The 22759-nt window shown below is 43.1% G+C and overlaps 1 protein-coding gene across 1 annotated transcript in view; it reads left to right on the forward strand.

The window, feature by feature from the left end:
* Positions 1–22759, forward strand: part of PTPRZ1 (protein tyrosine phosphatase, receptor type Z1) — a 210128-nt gene that overhangs the window by 60397 nt on the left and 126972 nt on the right. Inside the window, 3 exon segments of the mRNA XM_019509246.1 lie at positions 20282–20461; positions 21293–21444; positions 22478–22573. Of these exon segments, the coding sequence (XP_019364791.1) occupies positions 20282–20461; positions 21293–21444; positions 22478–22573 (428 nt within the window).

A 22759-nucleotide genomic window follows, 5' to 3' on the forward strand; every position in this document is an offset into this window, starting at 1 on the left:
AGGGTTCAGAGGAGGGCCACCTGCTTGGTGAGAGTGCAGCAGGACAGGCCCTATAGGAGAGACTGAGGGACCTGAACCTGTTCAGCCTCAGCAAGAGGAGGCCAAGGGGGGACCTGGTGGCTGCCTACAAACTCATCAGAGAAGATCAACAGCAAATAGGTAGAGCCCTTCTCTCCCCAGCACCACCTGGGGTGATGAGGAACAATGGTAATAAGCTGATGGAGAATAGGTTTAGGTTAGAGATCGGAAGGCAATTTTTTACAGTTAGGGTGGCCAAAATCTGGAACCAACTTCCCAGGGAAGTGGTCCTCACCCCTACTTTGAGCAAATTCAAGAGGAGGTTGGATGATCACCTGTCTGGGGTCTTGTGAACCCAGCATTCATTCCTGCCTGTGGCAGGGGGTCAAGCTAGATGATCTGTTCAGGTCCCTTCTGACCCCAGCTACTATGGAACCATGAAATATCCTTTTATTTTTAATTCTGAAATCCATATGGAGAGGCATCGCCTTTCACCATGTGTGCAGTCTGCAGCAGCAAAAGAAAAACTGCAGACATGCTTCATAGTATTTCATAACTTTTCTGCTTTTTTGTTATTAGTTGTCACTATTGATGATTAAGGACCCATAGCCCCTATATTTGCTAGATAATTCATATAAATGTGTTACATATGAGTCTAGTTCTCAAAAATATAAGCAGAGAAGAATTTTCCAGTAGCTCGGTTCTGTTACAAGGCAATTGAGTGTTAAGTATAGTGTTGAAGATAACTTCGCCTTTAGCATGAACAAATACAGGGACTTGCCACCAATAGGTAATAGGAGCAAGAAGGAAGAGGTAAAAGTTGCTTCACTAAATCAAATTTTCATAATATCTCCCAGTACAGGAGCTCCTTCACAAATAAATGACACAGTTGGGATTATCTGAATCCAGAGAGGCTGGAATAGAGGAGTATTTCCAATAATAAATCTTCAACAAATGTTAGCTTTCTCTGTGTGACTTCTGTTCTGAGGGGAAAAATCATAGGGTGTAAATGCAGAGGGAAAGCCAACTTCATCTACCTCCTGTTCTCTGTACTACTTAAAATAGGAGACTGACTGATGCTGGAAATAGTCCTTAGCTAAAGTCATGACTCTATTGCATTTCCCCTTGAAAAGGCTTTATGAATACTTAGAAGAATATTGGTGCAGATCTTAAACAAACATTTACTTTGATCTCTAGGTAACATGTGGAGAAAGAAAATAATATTTACTTTGCTTGATCCTGTGCTATTATTCTGCATGTGGGAGTGAGGGAAGGTAAATATTTTTCTTAAGTTGAAGAACATAAGAAGTGCTACACAGGGTCTGACCAACAGTCCATCTAACCCAGTATTCTCGATCACTGAACCCAATATCTATATAATGCTGTATCCACTATTCAGTATCTTCCTTGGTATCCACCATTATTGGTTTAGAGATGCCAAAGGAAACATCTCCAATCATTAACAGCTCAATAGCCATTAAAAGATTTATCATCCCATGAATTTATCAAGTCCTTTTTTGAACCTGGCTGTGCCATCCGCCTCTACTGGCTCCTATGGCAGTGAATTCCATAGGTTAACTACATGTTGTATAAAAAAGTAATTTCTCTTGCTAGTTCTAAACCTATCACCTACTAATTTCAGCAGGTGACCCCCTAGTTCTAGTATCCTGGGACTTGGTCAACAACGGTTCCCCATTTATTTGGTCTAAACCTTTCATGATTTTATAGAGTTGTTGGTTGTAGCCATGTTCATCTAAGGACATAGGAAGGCAAGGTTCTTTGGGTAGATGTGATATCTTTTATTAGAACAACTAAATAGATGGAAAAAGCCCCTTTAGCCTCTTCTGATACAGCAACTGCTTTATGCCCCGATCATTTTCACTGCCCTCCTTTGTACCTTTCTAATTCTACTACTACCTTTTTGAGATGCAGCTCCTCACCATCAGCTTGGGACTTGACTACCAAGAATAATTTGGTAACATCTGCAAACTTGGAGATTTCACTGTGCTCCCCCATTTCCAGGTAACTGATGAAAATGCTAAACAAAATAGGGCCCAGCATGGATTCCTGTGGGACCCCACTTTTGAACTTCCTCCATCCTGAAAAGTGACCATTCAGCCCTACTGGTGGCTTCCTGTCTTTTAAACAGTTCTCAATGCGCAAAAGGCCTTCCCTCCAATACCATGGCAGCATAGCTTTTCTAAAAGCCTTTGGTGAGCCCATGTCAAATACTTTTAGAAATTTCCAAATATACTATGTCAACTGGATCTCCCTTGTCCATGTACTTGTTAATACCCTCAAAGAATGCCAGCAGATTTGAGAGGCAGGATTTCCTTTTACAAAAGCCATGTTTGCTCTCCCCCAGCAGATCATATTCGTCTATGTAAGCAGGAAATAAAAAGAAAGGAAAAAAGGTGACTCAGATCATTTTGGAAACTGATTATATATAAATGAAATAAAAAATGAGGTTGCCAAGCCATTAAGCAGTTTAATGATTTTGAAAAGAACAGTTGAGAAAAGTGAAAACTTTGCTGTGGACTTCGCGGAATTTACATTAAAAATAAAACTGTAGGTTTCCATAAAAAATTACTTTTTAGTAATGTTATGTCATGCTGATGACAATATACAAAGAATCATAGAAAATTAAGGTTGGAAGGGACCACAGTAGATCATCTAGTCCAACCCCCTTGCACAAAGCAGGACCATCCTCAACTAAATTATCCCAGCCACAGCTCTGTCTAGCTGGGTCTTAAAAAAACTCCAAGCATGGAGATTCCATGACCTCTCTAGATAACCTGTTCCAGTGTTTGAGTACCCTCCTAGTGAGATATTTTTTCCTAATTTCTAACCTAAATTTCCCTTGCTACAATTTGAGACCATTGCTCCTTGTTCTGTCATCTGCCACCACTGAGAACAGTCTAGCTCCATCCTCTTTGGAAACAACCTTCAGGTAGTTGAAGGCTGCTATCAAATCTCCCCTCAGTCTTCTCTTCTGCAGACTAATTAAGTCCAGTTTCCTCAGCCTCTCCTCAGAAGTCATGTGCCCCAGCCCCCTCACTATTTTCATTGCCCTCTGCTGGACTCTCTCCAATTTGTTCAAATCCTTTCTGTGATGAGGGGCCCAAAACTGAACGCAGTACTCCAGATATAGTCTCACCAGAGGGGAGTGCTCAATAGAGAGAAATAATCACTTCCCTTGATCTGCTGGCAACATACCTGGCAACACTATTGGCTCATATTCAGCTTATTTTCCAGAGTAAACCCCAGATCCTTTTCTACAGAGCTGCTGCCCAGTCAGTCATCCCCCAGCCTGTACTGGTGCATGGAATTGTTCCATCCTAAGTGCAGGACTTAAAGCTGGGCATATTTAAATTAGTAATTTATTAGCTGAAAAATACATTTTATGGGGATGGTGGACAAAACATTCATGAAGTTATGTCAAATTCAGCAAATAGTTTTAGTGGAAAAAATATTAAAAAGTCTTTAAGTTTTGCTTTATTGCTTCCAAAACAGTGGGTTTTGATTTTTTTTTTTCCTTTTTGAAGTTATGTTTGAATTTAAAAACTGCTAAAGTGTAATCTTAAGAAGTATCAAAAGAGATCAAAAACCCAAAGACAAAGCAAAGTATTTCATTTAAGGTTAAATAAAACCTATTGGGCAGCCCAAAACAAAGTATTACCAGACTTTTCATTTCACTAAGAATTTTTAATTTCCCTAAGAATTTTTTTAAAATTTCATTTAGTTTCATTTCAAGTAAAACAATTTCATTCTTTTGTTTTTGGACTTTCCCAACACCTCCACCCCCTCAAATAAACAATTTAGTTATACAGTTCTAATGACCTGTTAGGCTGCGTACCCCTGTAAAGTATCTCTATGTAATAATGTCAGTACATGCTGGGGGGGCGGATATAAGTATTTTTACTGTTAACTGACATATTTATACGTGTACAAAAACTGGGTTTATACCAAATATAATTAAAATTAGGATTCATGTTTCAGGATTAGCACATCTTTTTGTGACTGCTTGTTTTTAAGATTCCCTCCCTTAATAGAAGCTTTTGGTTTTGGCCCCCACAGCTTGTTGTTCTAGTGTGCTATCACGCCTTTCCTAAGCCTTTTAGAGGCAGTAATTACCACGGTCTTTATCATCTGTGACTGGCAAGCATTGCCACGTAACTGTTTGACAGCTCTAGAATTTATGGGAGCTGAAGATAACAAATTGCCTTGTCAGAATTTGCCAGGCTTAAGGACACTCTGAACTGGATTTCAGTAAAGGATAGAAGACCATGCATATCCTTATATATTGAAGGCAGAGGTTGAGCAAATTAGTCTGATAATTATCCTAGTTTGATGATGATTTTTTACACAAATCAACTTTAACAGGTATGCTTTTACGGGTATATCCCAGTGAGCACGCATATGCAGTCTGCAGTGCCTCACACCCATTTGCACGTGCACCCATTCATTGCACTGCTAACTTGCAGCATGGTCAATTTGCTGTGTGCCAGAGCACACATGCAGCGATGTGCCCTCTTGTGTTGCCGCTATTTGTCGTGTGGGAAATAAACAACCCTGCCACGTGTGTGCGCTTGTCAGGACACACCCTGTGACTCAGTATTTGCTCAGTACTGATTGGTCTGTTGTGTCTATGCATTGTTGGTTATGTATGTAAGGCATAATTTGCTAATATTAAAACATGATGAAGGACAGATAAGTAACTAAATATTTTTTATCCTTTTTCTTTTCCTTAATGCAACTCGTACCAGTAATTACCAGGAAAATAGGATTTTTTTTGTCTGTTTCATTTTAAATATGCCACACTGTATTAGCAGTATACATTATGGACTAGAATCAAATCATTCTTATAGCTGTCTAAAAAGGATTTTGATAGAATTTCATCACCTAGGTCACAGAAAGCAATCCACATTAGCCCCATTCCAGCAGTCATATAATCATACTAGCAGGGGGAGGATCGGGGGCAGGCAGGGGAATGGACACACAACACGGAGCACCACCACCCTGCTTCACCATTGCCTTCCAGGAGTGGGGGGAGGGGAGCTAACCTCTCCATCCCCTCCGTCCCCCTCCACCAGCACCTCGTGCCACCGCTGCATCCAGTGCTGCTGGCCTTACTGCCCCGCTCCCCCTTCTGCCCTGCTCCTCAGATGCAGCAGAGCACCACCATGATGGCAGAGACAGAGCAGAGCACTCTGTCCCCTCTGATACCACTGTCATGGCAGCACTCTGCACTCTGATTGGTTATTTCACTAACCAATCAAAGTGCTACAAGAACATTATGAACAAACAAGCCCTTTATTATATAAGAATAGATATTAGATGCTTCAATTTTGGCTGACAGATATCCCTACAGACCTGTACTTGGACTACCTGATGTGCTAGAAAGCAATCCACATTAGCCATCTAGACCAGGGGCACCCAATTATTTCGAGCGGAGGGCCACTTACCCAGTTTTGGCGAGCTGTCAAAGCCCGTGTGGGTAGCCCCACCCCTTGACAGGTGCTCCACCCCCCCGGTCACCATCTTGGGACCAGTGTCCCAATGTCTTGGGACCAATGTCCCAGGGCCACTGCTGGTGGGGCCCAGAGCAGGGTGCAGGCTGGCAGGGGTCTGTGGAGCTGGGCTGGGCTGCATAGAGCCCCTGCCAGCTGGGACCCTGTACTCCTGCCGCCCTGCTCTCCACCCCACCAGTGCTGGCCGCGGGACAGCGGTGTGGGCCCCGAGCTCCCACTGACTCCTGCATCCACTTACTCCCAATGCCCCTCAGCCCTGCTGTACAGGGCAGGGGACAAGCTGGTGCTGAGTGCAGAAAAAAAGCAGCCCCTCGCCCGCCCCATGACCAGTGTTCCCTGCTGCAGCTGCTTGCAGCCTGCATGGGGCTGTCCTGAGCAGGCACAGGCAGTCCCACATGGGCTATGAGCAGCTGCAGCTCAGGGTGCTGGCCAAGAGGCAGGTGAGGGGCCGTTTTCCCCCACCCCATGCTCAGCACCAGCTTGTAACCTACCCCGCTGCCAGCCTGGGCCCCCGTGCAGCTCCAGGCTCGCCCGTTGGGGCTGCGCACAGTGGCAGCAGCTGTGGCCCCCCTGCTTGCCACAAGGGGCAGTGTTTGCCACCACCACCTCTGGGCTGCCCAGCGTGTGAGCTCTGGGTAGGCAGCAGCAGCAGCAAACACTGCCCAGCACAGCAAGCTGAGGGGCCACAGCTGCTGCTGCCGTGCACAGCCCCAACAGGTGAGCCCAGAGCTGGCGCGGGGCTCAGGCTGGCAGCAGCATGGATTACAAGCTGGTGCTGAGTGCGGGGCAGAAGCAGCCCCTCCCCCACCCCATGCTCGGCGCCCTGCACTGCAGCCGCTCGCGGCCCAAATAGGGCTGCCTTTGTCTGCTTGGGACAGCCCTGCATGGGGTGCGAGTGGCTGCAGCAGGGAGCAGCAGCCATGGGACAGGCAAGGGACCACTTTTTCCCAGGGTCCCCCCCTGCCCGCGCCCCCCTGGCCTTACCCAAGGTTCCGGTGCGGGGCAGTCGCCAGTCCCAAGCCAGAAGACCCTGCTGGAGCTTCCAGCTGGGGGCATGGAGATAGGCAGGCCCTGCTGTTGCGGGAGCCTGCCAGGCTTCCCCTGGGTCCTACTGCCTGTGGTTCTGTCATTTTTGACAGGAACCAAGGACAGATCAATATTAATTTTCTAAATGTTTTAGGGGCCCCGCAGGCAGGGTAGAATGGCCTTGTGAGCTGAATCCAGACTATGGGCCATATTTTGCCCACCCCTGATTTAGACACTTAGCTTCTATTTAACCTGCACTGCAATCCAGATCAGTGCTGGGAGGCACTGAAGTTTATCTCTTGGGATCTGAAGTCCTCCTAGTTGGGGGTTGGGGGACACACTGTCTCCCCTCATAATGCTGTTTATGTGCTTTGCAGTAAATCGTTATTGGGTAAAATGTATAAACAACATTGGGAGCATGGACCAAAACCCAGTACTCCCTCCCACAACGTGCCATCTTATTAGGCTACAGACTTATGCTTCCTTCTAGTCCAAGGACTCTTGTATTCTTTTTTGCCAATATAACTTCAGGAGAGTGATAGATAATGCCTTCATCCCTGTCTCACTCCAATAAAATTGTTTATAATCAATAAACTCTTTAAAAATGAAAACAAATCGTAAGATTTTAGGAAGAACAATTGAGTGTTATTAGTTGCACAGAACTGAGATCTTTAATCTCTGATCCATGGCCAAACTATATATGAGAAAATAAAGGGGAGAAGAAAAGATGAGAAGAAGGGGGGGAAATTGAATCTCTGTTTTCTTTCAGCTGTAACTCAGCATTTAAAAATAACTTTTCTAGGGTTCCAGTGCTTAGACAATAAAGCAGAGAGTGTTATAGAAAACACAGGTTAGTTTCAAAAGTGTCTTCCATGGCTGTTTTTTGTACCTACTGTGTTACCTGCTCCAGGGGCTATGTTTAATTTCTGTGACTGAAAAGAGGGATAATTCAGTTTGGGAATAGCATTAACATTCAAATGAGTTATGTTATCCAGTCTTTCTATAATGCTTGAAATCCTAATACTATTCTTTTAGTATTATCAAAGTTTATGCCTATGAAATAGGCATAGCTCCTCCATCTCCATACTTAGAGTATTTCTCACTACTAGTAATTCTCATTAACATTAACATTTCTTCCATCACCTCTACACATTCCCAGTGTCTTACAATTAACTGCTAAATTGTGTAATTACCTTGAGACCAGCTATACATGCAAAGTACTTATCACACAATTAAAAGCTCCAACCAACTATAAAGTTAAATCTCAAAAGTGTGTACTAAATTTATAGCTGGTTTCTATCAAGCTTAAGTTTGCATGTGTAACTGGGTCTTCCCTGCAGCTGGGAGCCTTGTCAACTGACCGGGCTCCCAGTCACAATGTGCACCTTGCTTAGCTAGGGGTGTACCTTGATCAGCTGGGGCTGCAATTCCTGCACCTAGTCGGGTCTCTTAGCCTCTGGAGACTCTGGTAGCACCCTTCAGCAGCCAGGACCCAGAATCCCTCAGCTGCGGATGCTGGGTCCCTGCAGTGTGCCTCCTGGTGATCCTCCCCACCCCAGGACTGCATGAAACCCTCAGGGTGAAAGGATTGCCACTGGAGGGATACTGCAATTCTGGGGGTTTCATGCACCCTCAGGACCCTCCCACCCTGGGGATTTCATGCACCTCCAGGATGGGGGGATTCCCCTGCACCAGCAATAAGGCACAATGGAATCTAATGTGCAGTTGTGTGAATTGCACATTAGCTCCCATCATGCCATGCCTTTACCTGCATGTGTAGAGGGGGCCTTATATTTCCTTAGGAAATATGCACCAACTGTAGCTCAGGTCAAGAGAACACATGATCCTAATCAGATACGCTCTAAGAACATTAATACTGTAGTGCTGAAACAAGAGTTTGGGCTGATGATACTTGACTGAAAATGAAATTTTCAAAGTACAGATCTCTCCATAATAGTGTTTAAATTTATCTAACATAATTAGTATTGTCATAAAGCCAGAGCACCCTGTTTCTTGTACAAATATGTCCATTCTCAATAATGAAATGAAATACTGTGCAGTATTTGTTCTTTGTTTCAGAATTACATTCCCTTGATTCCAGGTTTAAATTTATATTCTTCTATTTGATTTGTTCTATCCCACACAAATCAGATACCATTGCTGTCTACATGTGAATAGCAGTAGACAAAAAATTTGCTTAAGTTCTATGTATATATGAATAGCAGCGTGTCAGCCCTCTGAATAATACTTCTGCTGAAGAGCTGCTGAGTGGACTGCAGCCTCCTCACTTTCACAGCTTGTCTTCAGAATTCTGTTCATGCTCAGCTTGCTCGGGATACTGAAATGCAGAATCATCCGACAGATGCTTTTCCTTCTGGTGCTTGAACAAAAGGCAAACACACAGTAATATATTATGGGCCAGATTTTCAACAGAGTTCTGACAAAAGTAGCTAGCAGCAGCTCAAGTTTCAATGCAAGGAAGGATCATGAGGAGTAGGGATGGTGCAAAGAGGGGTATGAGAATCTGACAGGGAAAAAGACAGTATAATCAGCTTTTCTTCTAGCTTGTTATCTGTTGTTTTCATATTCATTCTTATTCATTGTGAAGCTTCAGATATTTCTTCAGAGTTGACAGTTTTGCCTCATTTGTGTCTGAGTCAGTTACATCGTGCTTATCTTTATTTGCCTCATGCTTCCTTTTGGCAAAGAATAGTTTTCTAGGATTATTTTCTCAGCTTTAGTTTCCACAGTTTTTCCAAGATGGCTGCAATTTAATGCATCTCATCGACAGTTCCATAAGCAGGAATTTGGTCTCTACTCCACATTTTGCCAAAGACTTATCAAAGCCACCCTTGCTGTAGTGAGGTACTTGACTATTTGGATCTGAGAAGTAAAGGCAGCCAGACAAAATGTTAACCACATCAGTTCCTTGTGACCCATCAGCAACAGAAGCAATTATACTTTAACCATAATAGTCCTACTGTGCTCAGAAATACCTTTTGACCTAGAGTTAAGCAATCTACTGAGGGGGTTATGTCTTTAAATCTTTTTTCTTTTGGTTTTTTGTGCATCATGTAAACTGGCAGTTTTACCAACTGCGACTTTTAACATGTATCCAGTGCTTGGACAATTTGTGTAATGGGGCTGTCTCTTGGGCATATAATTATGAATTGCACCATCAACCTTAAACTCCAATTCTTTTAGTGTATTTTCTCTATATTTATGCCATTTGATCAATGACAAAGTTGTAGAACTCTATGTTGAGCCTAATATTTGAAATGAGCACATAAATCCTAATTCCTGTGTTCAAAATTATATTCTTCATAGTTTGTTGTTTTTTGGACAGTGTTATATACCACGTTTTTACAAAATTACTTTCATTTTGTCTACCTCTTCGGCATTAGTATCAGGAAGTGCAGTGGAATGACCACATCCACATTTCAGATGATGCCAAGAGAGCGGCAGCCAGGACCATTTTTATGTCCCTGAAGCACGTAACAATCTCCTGTCCCATCTTCTCCCTTCTCTTCCCTTTCCTCCCGCCCCTCCTGCCACTGCTGTGGGTGGGATGGGGAGGAAGCTCCAGAACTACTCGTGCCCTGCTCTGGCCAGGCCACATGGGGAGCTGGGGATAGCAACAGTAACAGTGGTAGGTGATTTCCTGCTCCAGTCCCTGCCAGTATTCCCCATGGGAGCAGGTGCAGGGAGGGGAGACCACACACTCCATTGCTGCTGTTCCTGGCTAGGCCTGGTTCCCTACATAGGCATCTCCCACAGCCCCAGCTGGAGTGGCCCGAAGCAGCTCTGGAGGTCCCCAGCCAGGAACAGCAGCAGTAGCAGTGGGTTGGGGCAGGCGGGAAGGGAAGAGGAGAAGATGTTGACCGTAGAGGAGGAAGCAACAGGACTGCTGGGAGTGGGGAGATTCTTTTACCTGATGCAGAGACTTTAAAGAAGTCCCTGGCTGCTGCTTCCATGGCATGTTCTACGCCCTGGGGGAAGCTGGGAGTGGAGATGCCCATCACCCCTGCAGTGTTGCTCACTACTCCCTCACTCCCATTTACAAAATCCTGGATCTGCCCATGAGTATCATGTATTTGTAATTCTGGAATAGTAAACATAATATTGATCTTTGTTTATCTAGTTTTTCAGTTGTATCTACTGCTGTGACAGAAAAGAAAATGCTTTGTAAAAATTTTCAAATATTAGTGCATATTTCCTACAAGATGCACTGAAAGTGTAGGCTTGATTAATTCATCTTAGCTTGAAGTCATCTCTTCTGTTGCACCTTTGAAGCTGCCATTTCTTTTCTTCTATGTAGTTTTCCATGAACATTCATGGAACCAGGGAACAATCTAGTTTTCTGTCAAGTAGAGCTGTGCCCGTTTCCTCTGTGGGCCAGCTCTGGCTGAGGTTTGGCTCTGGGAGACAGCCTGGCCCTAACGTGGCCCTGTAGCAGAAAGGAGCTTTCCTTGGCCCCATGTGGGTGCAGCCCAGGGCTGACCCAGAAGTTGGTAGGAGAGGGTGTGGCTTGGTTCTGACAGACCACGCAGAACTTGGGGTTTGGGAATTTGGCAGAGGGCAGGGTAGCCATATTAATGGCCATTGCTCCCCAGCTGCTAAATTGCTGGACCCTAGGGAGTCCAGCAGGCCAGATGCAATGATTCTGTGCACCTCATTTGGCCCACGGGCTAGAGTAGGAGTCAGCAGTGTTTTAAGTCAGAGTGCCAAAACATCCACCACCTCGACTTGTAAGGTGTTTGCATGCCAGGGGCAAATGACAGGGAAGCCTTGAGGGGCCTGATCCTTGTGACAGCATAGCGTCGGCCCCTTCCCTTCCATCCTTCCTGAGGCTTTCGTACCAAACAAAATGCCTTTGCATGCCACAATCTGGCACCTGTGCTGAGTAACCTGCCCCTGGGCTAGAGGGTGAGCATCTCTGAACTAAACAGTGAGAGGAAGAATCCCTGCTTTATTCACAATGACTATTAGCAATTTATGTCAATAAAACTATCAGGGTTGTATAAGTATCTTCAGGGGCATCAGCATTCACACACTTGGTAGAATCTTGATCACTGGGCATGTATATGCAGCAAAGCTGGCTGGAGAAATAGGAATATTTTTTCTCCACAAACTTTGTCTTGAATAAAATATCATTTTTTGGTAAAGAAGGAGACATTCAAAATAGTTCAGCCAGCTCTAGCGGTTACGTTCACAAGCCTTCTGGGAGATCAATAGGGTCTGTTTCCTTCTTCTTGTCTGCCCTTCCATCCAAAAACATTTTCATTTCCCCTTCCCAAGTCAACTGGAGGCTTTTATAGCCATACAACTTCTCTTCCTTTAGCCATCCTGTCATGCATAGCCAGATGCCTAGCCACTACCATCCCTTCCTCTGGCTCAGCCTTCTGACTGCCCTCTTTGTCAATTGCACATCTCTTTCTAACCCTACATCTTACAGTTTTCCATTAGTTCAAATGCTTTTACCATAAGACTGGAGGAACTAGCGAACTCCTCTGGACCCTTTATAATTATACTGCTGAGTACAGGGCAGCACTATCCAGCTCCTATGGCTCCTGGAGGGATTCTGGCACCCCCTATAGTTGGCACCCAGGGTTGGTGCCCTGCTTGCCCCCCTCAGTTACACTATGCCCTATTTTAGCTTGACAGAGTTTATTTGAGGCTTTAATGGGTGTCATTTTCTTAGAATGAAAATGGCATGGACCTGGGACGTAGATTTAAAGGTGAGGATATTGATGCAGTTGTAAAAAAACAAACTCAAACTTAGAGATAGATAGAGTGGTCAAGATTAAGTTGTTTGAAAAAGGGAGCTATGAGAGTATTTTTTTCATGCTGAGAAAAGGGAGCTCTTAAGGAGAAAGGGGTTAAGCCAAACTCAATGCATTATGAATTGTAACTGATGCAGTGAGCTAGTGTGCATGCATTATTAAATCAAGAGTCTGGCAACCACTGATCCACTGACCAAGATCTAAAAGAGGTATTTCACCTTCAGTGTTGTTTAGGCTGTGGAGATTGTGCAGTGATTGCCACTGTGGATGGGGGAAAAAGAAGGGGTGTTACTGAAAGAAGAGAAGCAATTGGCTGGCCAGGCAACTGGTCAATTAAATTGAATCTGGGACAGAACTGGCCTCAGTGATATCAGGTAGAAGGCACACCTTATAAACTAATTACATCAGAGATATATAGCATAAACTTTCATGAGCCCAAGCTCACTTCATCAGATGCTGTGAAAGGACACACACAAGGTAGCATATAAAATGGAGAGAATGATTTGAATACAAAAGACAGGAAGAAGGGAGGGAAAAGTGGGGATGGAGAAAGGGAGAGAGGGAAGACAGTGCTGGGAGAGGCAAACAAGCAATAACCCCCAAAATGGACAAATCCTGGTAAATTACAAGGTCTGTTCACTCTAACCATAATAGATGTGTAGAACAGTGTGGAACAGATTTGATTAGAAGATACTTGACTCACATTTTCTTGCTTGTAAAATATAGTCCTTAAGGCATGCGTGCAGATTGCTGTAGTTGTATATGACAAACAGTTTTGTGGGTAGTATTTTTTTACTGGACCCCCCTGTATAGTTGGGGGGATATGGGCAAGCTTTTGGGTACCAAGTACCCTTTCACAGGTCTCTAAGAAAACAGCAGACACAGCTTGAGCTAAATAGCAGATAGAACAGGGCTCTATCCACATGTACGTAAAACAAAACAAACAAGTTAAACAAAATTCCAGATGCAAATAAAAACAGGACATAAGAGACATTATGAGGTAACAGATCCTGGTAAGTGGACGAACCAGACCATTCAAGAGGGTGGTTATCATTAGGGACCTACTTAAAATGTAGAGAAACTAAATTTTTGCGGGTTGGTCACAGTATAAATAGCAAATTCCAGGGATATTTCCTGGATGTGCTTATATATGATATGCAATAAAGCAAAATATATGTAGAGTCATACAAAAAAGTTTAAAACTATTTATTTATGCTTACCTTAATGAAAATAACCCATTAAGCTTATGCCTCGGCAGGGGGTGGAGAGATGAGGGGGCAGCTTCCATCTTGAGAGTAGCTGGAACCAGGTGGAGCAGCCCTCAGCAAGGCCTTGGCATGTCACCCCACCAGCTGGCACTCCACCCCCACCCTCCTGAGGTGGGGGGGAAGGCCAGGCCAGGCTGCAGTGGCGGGAAGGCCAGGCCAGGCTGCAGTGGCAGCAAGGCCTGCTGGACCTCACTAGGGTGCCAAAATTTTATTTTTATTAAGTTTTTTTTTAAGTTGATCTTGCAAACAATCCAATTATTCACATTTTCTGTGAAATCCACAGAATTGCAAATTGAGTAGACCTTCAGGCTGCTTGCCAAACGTTAAAAAAACAAAACAAAACTGTGCTTTACTTTAAACTTGGTGCATTCCCGCACCGAACCCTGCACATGCCCAGAAGAGGCAGCACATTACTTCAATCTGGCTCTGCAGTGTCTGTAAAGACTGGGCATTTTAGTGGGGCTTTTTTGACACTTGTATCTAATAGCTGATTGAATCAGCTTTAGTTAAAAGTGCCAAAAAGTCCCGCTGAAGCACCCAATCTTAACAGATACTGCAGAGCTGTGTTGAAGTAACGTGCTGCTTCTTCTGGTAAAGCTCAGTTTGTTTGTTTGTTTTAACATCTGCAAGTAGCCCTACTTATCATCTGGGCTAGGGATAGAAGTTACACATAAACTGGTTTAAGAGATCAGAAACTAGTTTAAATGTGTAACAGACCAGAAGTTCAGTGCACTTAAACCTCTTCCAAAATGGCCAAAACTGATTTAAGATGAACCTGGTTGGATGTAGTATCAGACTTAACTGATTTAGGTCAAATTGATTTATGGAACTTCTATCCCAGATCCCCTCCCAATTCAACTTATCTTGGGGTTCTCCAGCATCCCAGGATGCTGTGCAGCCCTGGGCTATGCTCTCTGCTCCAGCAGAGAAGGGCAGCCCCACCCCCAGCTCTAAGATCCCCAGACCCTGGCAGATTCCCCCGGCCCTACCACCTCCTCCTCTGTAGGAATTGGCTCAGCTCCCAGCTGGGGTAAGGGGAGTAAAGCCCCCCCTGTGGGCTTCCCCTTATGCTGGGCACAGCCTGGCTGGACGTTCAGAGCTGGGAAAAGAGTGTTTCCCTCCCTCCCCAGCTGGCCCGCAGGCTGTGGAAGAGGTGTGGCTGGGTGATTGCCTAGGATCCTGCCTCAGGTGGGGGGAGTAAAGACCCCACTGTGGTCATCCCCGCCCCCCTGCACTGCCAAGGGAGGGGGAGGGAGAGTGAGACCACCCAATTCCCCCCTCAGCCTGCCTACTGGCTGGGGAGAAGACATGATTGGATGATCATCTCAGTTCCCAGTTCCCATCTCGTATGAGGGGAGTAAAGCAGTGGTGGTCATTTTACCTCCTACTCTCTCCTCAACCAGCCTGCTGGCTGAACAGGGGCCCTGGCTCCCAGCTGTGGGGAACCTCACAGTGGGGACTTTACTCACCCTGCCTGAGCACTCTCCCTGGCTGGCAGACCAGCTGAGGAGAGGGTTTGGGGGTGGGGCGGGAATGGCCTCCACTGCAAACTTCCCCCTATGCTGAGCACAGCCTGGTAGGAGTGGAGGGGTCAAGAGCCAGGTGTGGGGGCCATTTCCGTTTTCACTCCCTCCTCTGCTGGCTGAGGAGAGAGCATGGCCAAGTGATCACCCCAACTCCTGGCTGCAGGGAAGCCCACAGTGGGGCTTTATTCTCCCTGCCCAAACCAGGAGCTGGGGTGATCACCTAGCCATGGCCACTCCCCCTCCTCAGCCAGCAGAGTGGCTGAGGAGGAGGTGGCAGGGGGAAAAACGGCCTCTGCTGCAGACTTCTCCCCACCCTGCACCCAACACAGCCTGGCTAGGGGTCCAGAACCAGACAGGAGACATTTCCCCCTCCCCAGTCCCTCCTCAGCTGGCCAAGGAGGGCATATGGCCAAGTGATTGGCCCAGCTTTGGCTGTGGGCACCCAATCCAAGTAGACCCTAGCTCAGAGCCCAGTGTGGGGGGGGTTCCCCCCATGCCCCCTCCTCAGCTGGCTGGAGGCTGAAGAGGGAGCGTGGCTGAGGGAGTCTCCCATCTCCCTGCTGCAGTGGCTGACAGACTGGGAGGCATGCTGTAGCTGTGTCCCCCTCTACCCCCCACCTCCTGGTATGGGCCACTACAAGGGTCTGGCTACCTTTCAGGTTGAAAAGTGAATGTTAGTTCACTTTATTTTTGGTTCAATCAAGTTAGCTTACAGAAACCTGCAAAGATTAAATTGATTTAGCCTCAGGTTTTTTAACTGTCTGTACTTGGCCCTGTAGAGTGAAAAGAGATTAGTGGGGATCAGGTAGATTTTAATGGGCCACAAAGTCTGTGTTAAGTCCCCAAGTCTTAATGTCTAGTAAGATAATAAAATTTGTTCCCATGCTTACATTTGAAGGCGTTGCATAAATTTCTCTTGAGAACAAAGACTTTGAGGTGAGGAAGGAAGAGTTTTTGGTGTGAACAAAAGTTCTACTTGTATTCTGATGTTTCAGTTATTTATCTTTTTTTCTGTGGTTGTTCATTCTGATGCATAGTTTTTTGTCTATTTCACTGATTCCCATCTGGGTGCTGTGGCTCCTTAGGTTGCCTTAAGATTCTTTCAAGGGTGCTCCAGGTGCCATACAATATTAGCACTGTTAGGTGAGCAAACATGATTCACAAGATAAACCCAGAGGGCATTTGTACACATGCTTACGCTGTACTCCATGCATTTGTATAAACAGCAAAATACACATCAGCGCTGAGAAAGTGCTGGTGACGCGCTTTTGAAATAAAACACATCAAAGATGTTTTAGTTCAAAAGCACACCACTGCCATTGTCTCAGTGCTGACACACATTTCACCATTTATACAAATGCAGGTCAGGGTAAGGGGCATCAGCTCACGTGCAGAGCAGACTCGAGTAATCGTGTCTACTCCAATGTACTGGATCTGCAGCGTGTCAGAGCAGACAAATGTATGTGTATAAATGCCCAGAAATTTCAAATAGGAACCCGTGGCGCTACAACCATTCTGATCTGTTATCTTTCTAAATCCTTTGCAACAGAAGAATTGCCTCACTGTGTAGCTAGGCGCTTGACAGAACAGCTACAGGTTTTTGCTATCCCTCCTCCTTCCATTATAGCGTACTGTGATCTCTATGCAAATATACCATACTTACCAGTATTTTCAAGGAAAGGTCTTTTTTTGTTTCAGTCCACCTTTCAACAACAAGGTGTGTATCTTATTTGGGGACACGTCAGATGCTAGAAAATATATTTTTTCTCTCAAGGTCTGTCCTTTTCAAGTAAAAGCTATAACTGATGATTCCTCTTATCAGTTCAAGTGCAGGAAGGTAGGTGACAACCAAGGGTGTGGGGTCAGTGAGGATTTTCTTTCCATATTGTAGTAGGTGGCTGCAGAGTATTTACACATGGTATTTTGAGTGCTCTCTAGTCATTGCTCTCCTGCAAGATGTTTGTTTAATGCCAAGCATTCTTAAATAGAAGCTTTGAGAGACAAAATAAAACATGGTAGAAAATTTGCCCCACATCTCATGTCCTTTCTTCTCTTATGAAAATTCTGCAAGAATAGAGATGATTTCCTTACAAAGAATTGAACCAGAAATTCTACCAACGCTCGTACTTATAACTATACATAACTGTATATAGTCTTAGACCTTGTCCAAAATAAGGATAAGCTGCACATGGGCTGGAAGTTTAGACAGTCTGGGCCTTTCCCAGAGGTCCAGTTTTCAGTCCAAAAATGGGCACATACTATTACTTGACCTGTACCCATAGCAAGGTCCTTGTTCCTGCATGGTTCCCCCATATGTGGGCAGACCATGAGGTATTCTGTTGTCTGAAAGTCTCCTCCACATTCATACATAGTATTCACATCATTAGAGCACCCAAGTTATATGTTCATTTTAGTCTTACTGACCCCTGTTTGGAAGTGGTTCAAACTTCTCCATGTTGACCAAACAAGGTCTGTGCCCGCAGGGATTTGTTTGGCAGCTTTGATACTCATTCTAACTCCCTCCTGAGGTATCTCTGGGCATGATTGCCACATTTTTATGTGGCTATCAATGTTTCATCCAGTGGCTGCGTTGTAGAGAGGAAACGTTTTTGTAATTTTAGTCTACCGGGAGTCTCAGTGTGGCCATGTAGTGGGTATATCTTATCTTTGGTCTTCCGGGTATGTTCTATTTTGCTTGCTACTGCTCTCCTGATGTTTGGTGGGGCAATTCTGATAAGCGGAGACTGTTGACATTCACTGATTTAAGGCATCCAGTAGTGTACTTACAGCTTTTGTTTGGCACGTTATCTAGCTTCTTTCCATGTGCTGATCTTTCCCAAACTGGACATGCATATTCAGCTCCCAAATAACAAAGTACAAGCACAGTACATCATAACATTGTTGGATTGCCCCCTATATGGAGTTGATAAGCATCTTTAATATGTTACTCTGGGAACTAACTTTGTACTTTTTCTTTTCTACTTGTGCTTTATATGAAAGTGTGCAGTCTAGTGTCACTCCCAGGTAGATAGGATTCAGGCACTGGGCAAGAGCTATTCCATTCCAGGTTTGGATGGGTTGCTTACAAGTACGTCATTTCTGAAAGTGGAAAAAACTAACCCATGTTTTATTTGGATTGGCACATAGCTTTTTGATTTAATAGTCTGACAACCAATTGAGTGCTGATGCCAACATGGCCTTGACCTAGGCAAAGTTCCTAGCTTGGGCAGCAGTACACAGATTGTCTGCATAAATAAAACCTCTCATGCCTGGGTAAATTGGTTGATCATGAGTGAAAAAGTTAAATAACGTAAGTGCAAGTACCACTACCTTGAGGTAGGTCATTACTTTTTTTTTGTTTTTACCATCAGCTCTATTTATATAACTCAACATAGAATCACCAATTTTCTATCAAGGATCATATTATTTGTAGTAGTTGGTAATCTTTCACCAGATCACACCTTTTTGCAAGGAGCCTCTGGTGGTTTACAGTGTTATGAGCTGCTGAGAGGTCTATGGGCATGGCACCAGTGACCATTTCCTTTTTCAAAACCATCTGCAGTGTGCTGTGTGATGTCTAATATTTGACCAGTGCATAATTTCCTTGGGAAGAAGCCAGCTTGATCAGAGGTTGGGTGTCCTTTGAAAACTGATGACAAATAGTTTAAAAATAAGGCATTCAAAGAGTTTGAAAAGATGACAATAGGTCTGAAGTTCTTTGGGTCTGAGGGATATTTTTCTGTGTCTTGGAGAACTACAATATGCACTTGCCAACATGTGTTAGGTATTTTGGATGTGATTACACATATATTGTACAATTGGGTTAGCCAAGCCCTTGTAATTGGTCTGAAATGTTTTATTTGTTCTGTGCTTTGCCATCTTTGTCCCAGACAAATTATCCTACAGGTAATTTCCTGTGGCCTAATATGGGGACATGTGTAGATGGTGACACTTTACTGTGAAGCTAATTAGTCAGCTCCACAGTAAAGCCATGTGTAGATGTGCCCAGTCTGTTGAAAATAAGACCTCAGAGCAGATGTGTTAGAATTGGCTCTTAAGTATTGGTAAATGGCTGGCCATCTGAAGCAACTGTCTTTTTTGTGCCTGTGCAGCCAAACCTTGTTTGAATTAACCCCTTATTAATTTATTTTAGATCCCTAAAGAATCTCTTTTTCCATAGTCAGACAAATCAAAGCATGTAATAACCATAAGTTATTACAGGGCAATTCCAAATCTGTCACATCTCTCATTATAATACCTTCATGCTTTCTATGGAATATTAAGAGCAACAGCGAAGTCCTTGGTGAAGTTCCTGGAGTCATAGAATTCTTTTTCAGGGTAACAATTCTCCAAAAACAATGTCTTTACTCAAGGAGTCAGAACTCTTGTGGTAGAGGTGATATCTTTTATTACACCAACTAGATAGTTGCAAAAAAAAATTATTTGCAAGCTTTCAGGTTCACACACCCTTCCTCAGGCAAAGGAGAGTGCAGAGATTCTAAAATTGCTCCCAGGTAGAAACAAAACTTCATGTTGCAAGGAGAACTGGAGGGTGATATAAGAACTGGAGGGTGGTATAAGTTCTTCTGGGTGGGAAAGTTTATTTAATTTTGCTTCTTTTCTTGTTAAGTTGTTTCATATTGCACAGGAGAACTGGTGGATGGAATGGTTCTCCTGGGTAGAGAAGTTCAGTTTTGGAGAAGCTGCTCTGTGAGTATGCAAATTCAGCTCAAACAAAGGGCTAGAGCAGGGAGTTTGTTTTGAGGTCTCAGGGTGTTGGATTTTGCTTCTTTCTTGTAAAATTGTGAAATTTTCATTTCAAAATGGCTAATTCCAATATCTTCCATGTTTCAGGAATATAGATTGTAGCTGTGTTGGTCTAAAGGCAAAAGCAGTCTGAACTCTTGTGGTAGAAGCAATATCTTTTATTATTTTTTGGTAGTTAAAAATTGTGATATCCAGAATTGAGGATGGAGGTCATATACATTGGTTGCTACGGTGCAAATGAAGGCTGAGAATTGCAAATTTTCTGGCAGCCCTTGACTTTCTGTATTTTCCCTTTTTTACACGTAAAAGTTAGAAATATTAGCTTGCAATTAAATATTTACCAATTGTGTTTTTATTTTTAGGAACTTTGGACCAAAATAATTGGTGGAAGAAATATCCAGCATGCAATGATGGTAAACAGTCTCCTATTAATATCGATGAAGACCTTACTCAAGTAAATGTAAATCTGAAGAAACTTCAATTCCATGGCTGGGAAAAGGAATCTTTGGGAGATACTTACATTCACAATACTGGCAAAACCGGTAACATGTCAAAATCCATGTTTCAGTTAAATAGAGGGTCAAGAAAATGAAATATCACAGATGGGTTGCTGAGGTTTTTCAGTAATGTTTATTTTTTTTTCAGTTTTGCATTTCTGGCTTTTAGCAATTAGAGAAAATCCAGGTGGTGATAGCAGCCAAGTGTAATGGAAAAGCCACAAAAATAAAGAATATAAATGAAAATTATGGGCATAGAGAGATATAGCCAGAGCAATCAGAACATTAGTGTCATCCCATAATAAGTACTTATATACTTAAATAATAATTTAGCAGTTGCCACAAAATAATAATTATTACTAATAATATCTGTCTGCAGGATGCAATTAACATACAAAAATGACTTTTCAAAGTTATCATGAATAATTTATCCACTCATCAGTAAGTAGATCATGGGACCAGCTGTGTATAGAACTGTCACCTCAGTTTGCTATTTGAATCTGGTATGGTAATGACCAAAAGTTGTTTCTATCTTGCTGAGGAGCAACAGTGTGTCTTGGGGGTGGAAGGGAAAAGAGTATTGCTGTTCCAGACATAGAACATGGACTAAAAATCTCTTTACAACAGTCTCCAATGAGACAACCTCTTTTTTCTTTGGAATACTATTCCACAACATTATAGGCCCTCACTCTTAGGAAATTCTTTCTGTTGTCTAGCCTAAATGTTCTTTTCCTTAGTGTCATTTCATTATTCCTAGGTTCTGTTCTTGGCTCTGCAATATGTTTTCTTAATGTTTACCTTTTAGCCCCTAATTCTTGTATGTTTGAAACATAAATGCTTGCGCATGTCCGTTGACCATTTTTTTTGTCTCTTTAGTGGAAATTAATCTGACAAATGATTATTATGTCAGTGGAGGTGGCTTAGATACAGTATTTAAAGCAAGCAAGATCACTTTTCACTGGGGAAAATGCAATAGATCATCAAATGGATCTGAACATAGTTTAGAAGGACAAAAGTTTCCTCTCGAGGTAACAATTATAATAAATTCTGATACTGTATATTCCTGTAAGTAATAACATTACTTGTTTAAGATGTTACTTTATAGTGTATCATGGTACATGGTGTGAAAATGATCCATGTTCCAATTTAACAGATTTTTTTGTATATTTTTAAAAAATGACTTAGGACTTGATTTAAAGCACCTAGGATTTCTCATTCTTTTCAGTCGCCTCTGAATTAAGTCTCCACTATACAATTTTATTTAGTTTGCTATTCTAAAATTAAAATACAAATTTTCAAAATTCAGAGTTGTTCAGGAGACATGGACACAACATTTGGTATCAAATCATAGTCTAGCCTTACAATCTAACATGGGCCAAACTCCCACTAGTGATAAAATTCCTGAAAGTTAAAGTAGATTCACGGGAGGCTTATTTTACAAAGTATACAAAAAATACAAGCACTAGACAGGGGCCATTGGTGAGGCGCTTTCTCTCTTCTGTTCCCATGGGAAGCTATTATTTAGGAGTACTCTCAGCAGTGTAGTCCAACCAGTCTTCCTAGCTGCAAGACCAATTTAGAATTTCTACTCAACCTTCCACCCATTGTCATCTATCCCACCAAGATGTCTGAGAGCAGAGTCTCCTCTGATAACCTGTGGGAGGAGAAGGGGAGTGACAAACTCTGCCCTGAGGTAGAAGGTTTCCACACTCTGAATCAGAGTAGGGATTTGAAGATGCAGAGCCTGGCTAAGCTACAAAACTCCAGCTGTGGAATAGCTAGGACACCTCTTCTTGTAGTCTGGGGAAGATAGAAGTTCTGAAATCCTGCCCTGATGAAGACAAGGGAAGTTTTTTTCTGGCCAGGCCAGACAGGACCAAGACCAGGCTACAGAAAGAGATAACAGATATAGAACAGGTTCATTTATTAGAATTAGTTTGTTACTGTTTTAAGACTTTTTTTCAAAGTAAAAATCTCTGAAATAAATGTTCTTGTTTATATTCTCTCAAGTACATTTTTCTTCTGTATCATATATATTTGCATGTATAATTATATTTACAGATGCAAATCTACTGCTACAATGGAGATGAATTTACAAATTTTCAGGAAGCAGTTAAAAGAAGTGGGAAGTTAAGAGCTTTATCAATTTTGTTTGAGGTAAACATTTTTTATACCTATGACACTAACTTTGCTTTGAGTTATAGCAAATATCCAAAATCAAGCTAACTAGTTCTTTTGCATGATAAATTGCATTAAAATATGTTTATTGGGGTGAACTAATAGAGATTTTTTGGGCCGATACCAATGGCTCACTTTTAACAACCCATATCAGCCAATACCTAT

Source organism: Gavialis gangeticus, unplaced genomic scaffold (genome assembly GCF_001723915.1).
Source record: "Gavialis gangeticus isolate Ggan-Ray unplaced genomic scaffold, GavGan_comp1, whole genome shotgun sequence".
NCBI lineage: Eukaryota > Metazoa > Chordata > Crocodylia > Gavialidae > Gavialis > Gavialis gangeticus.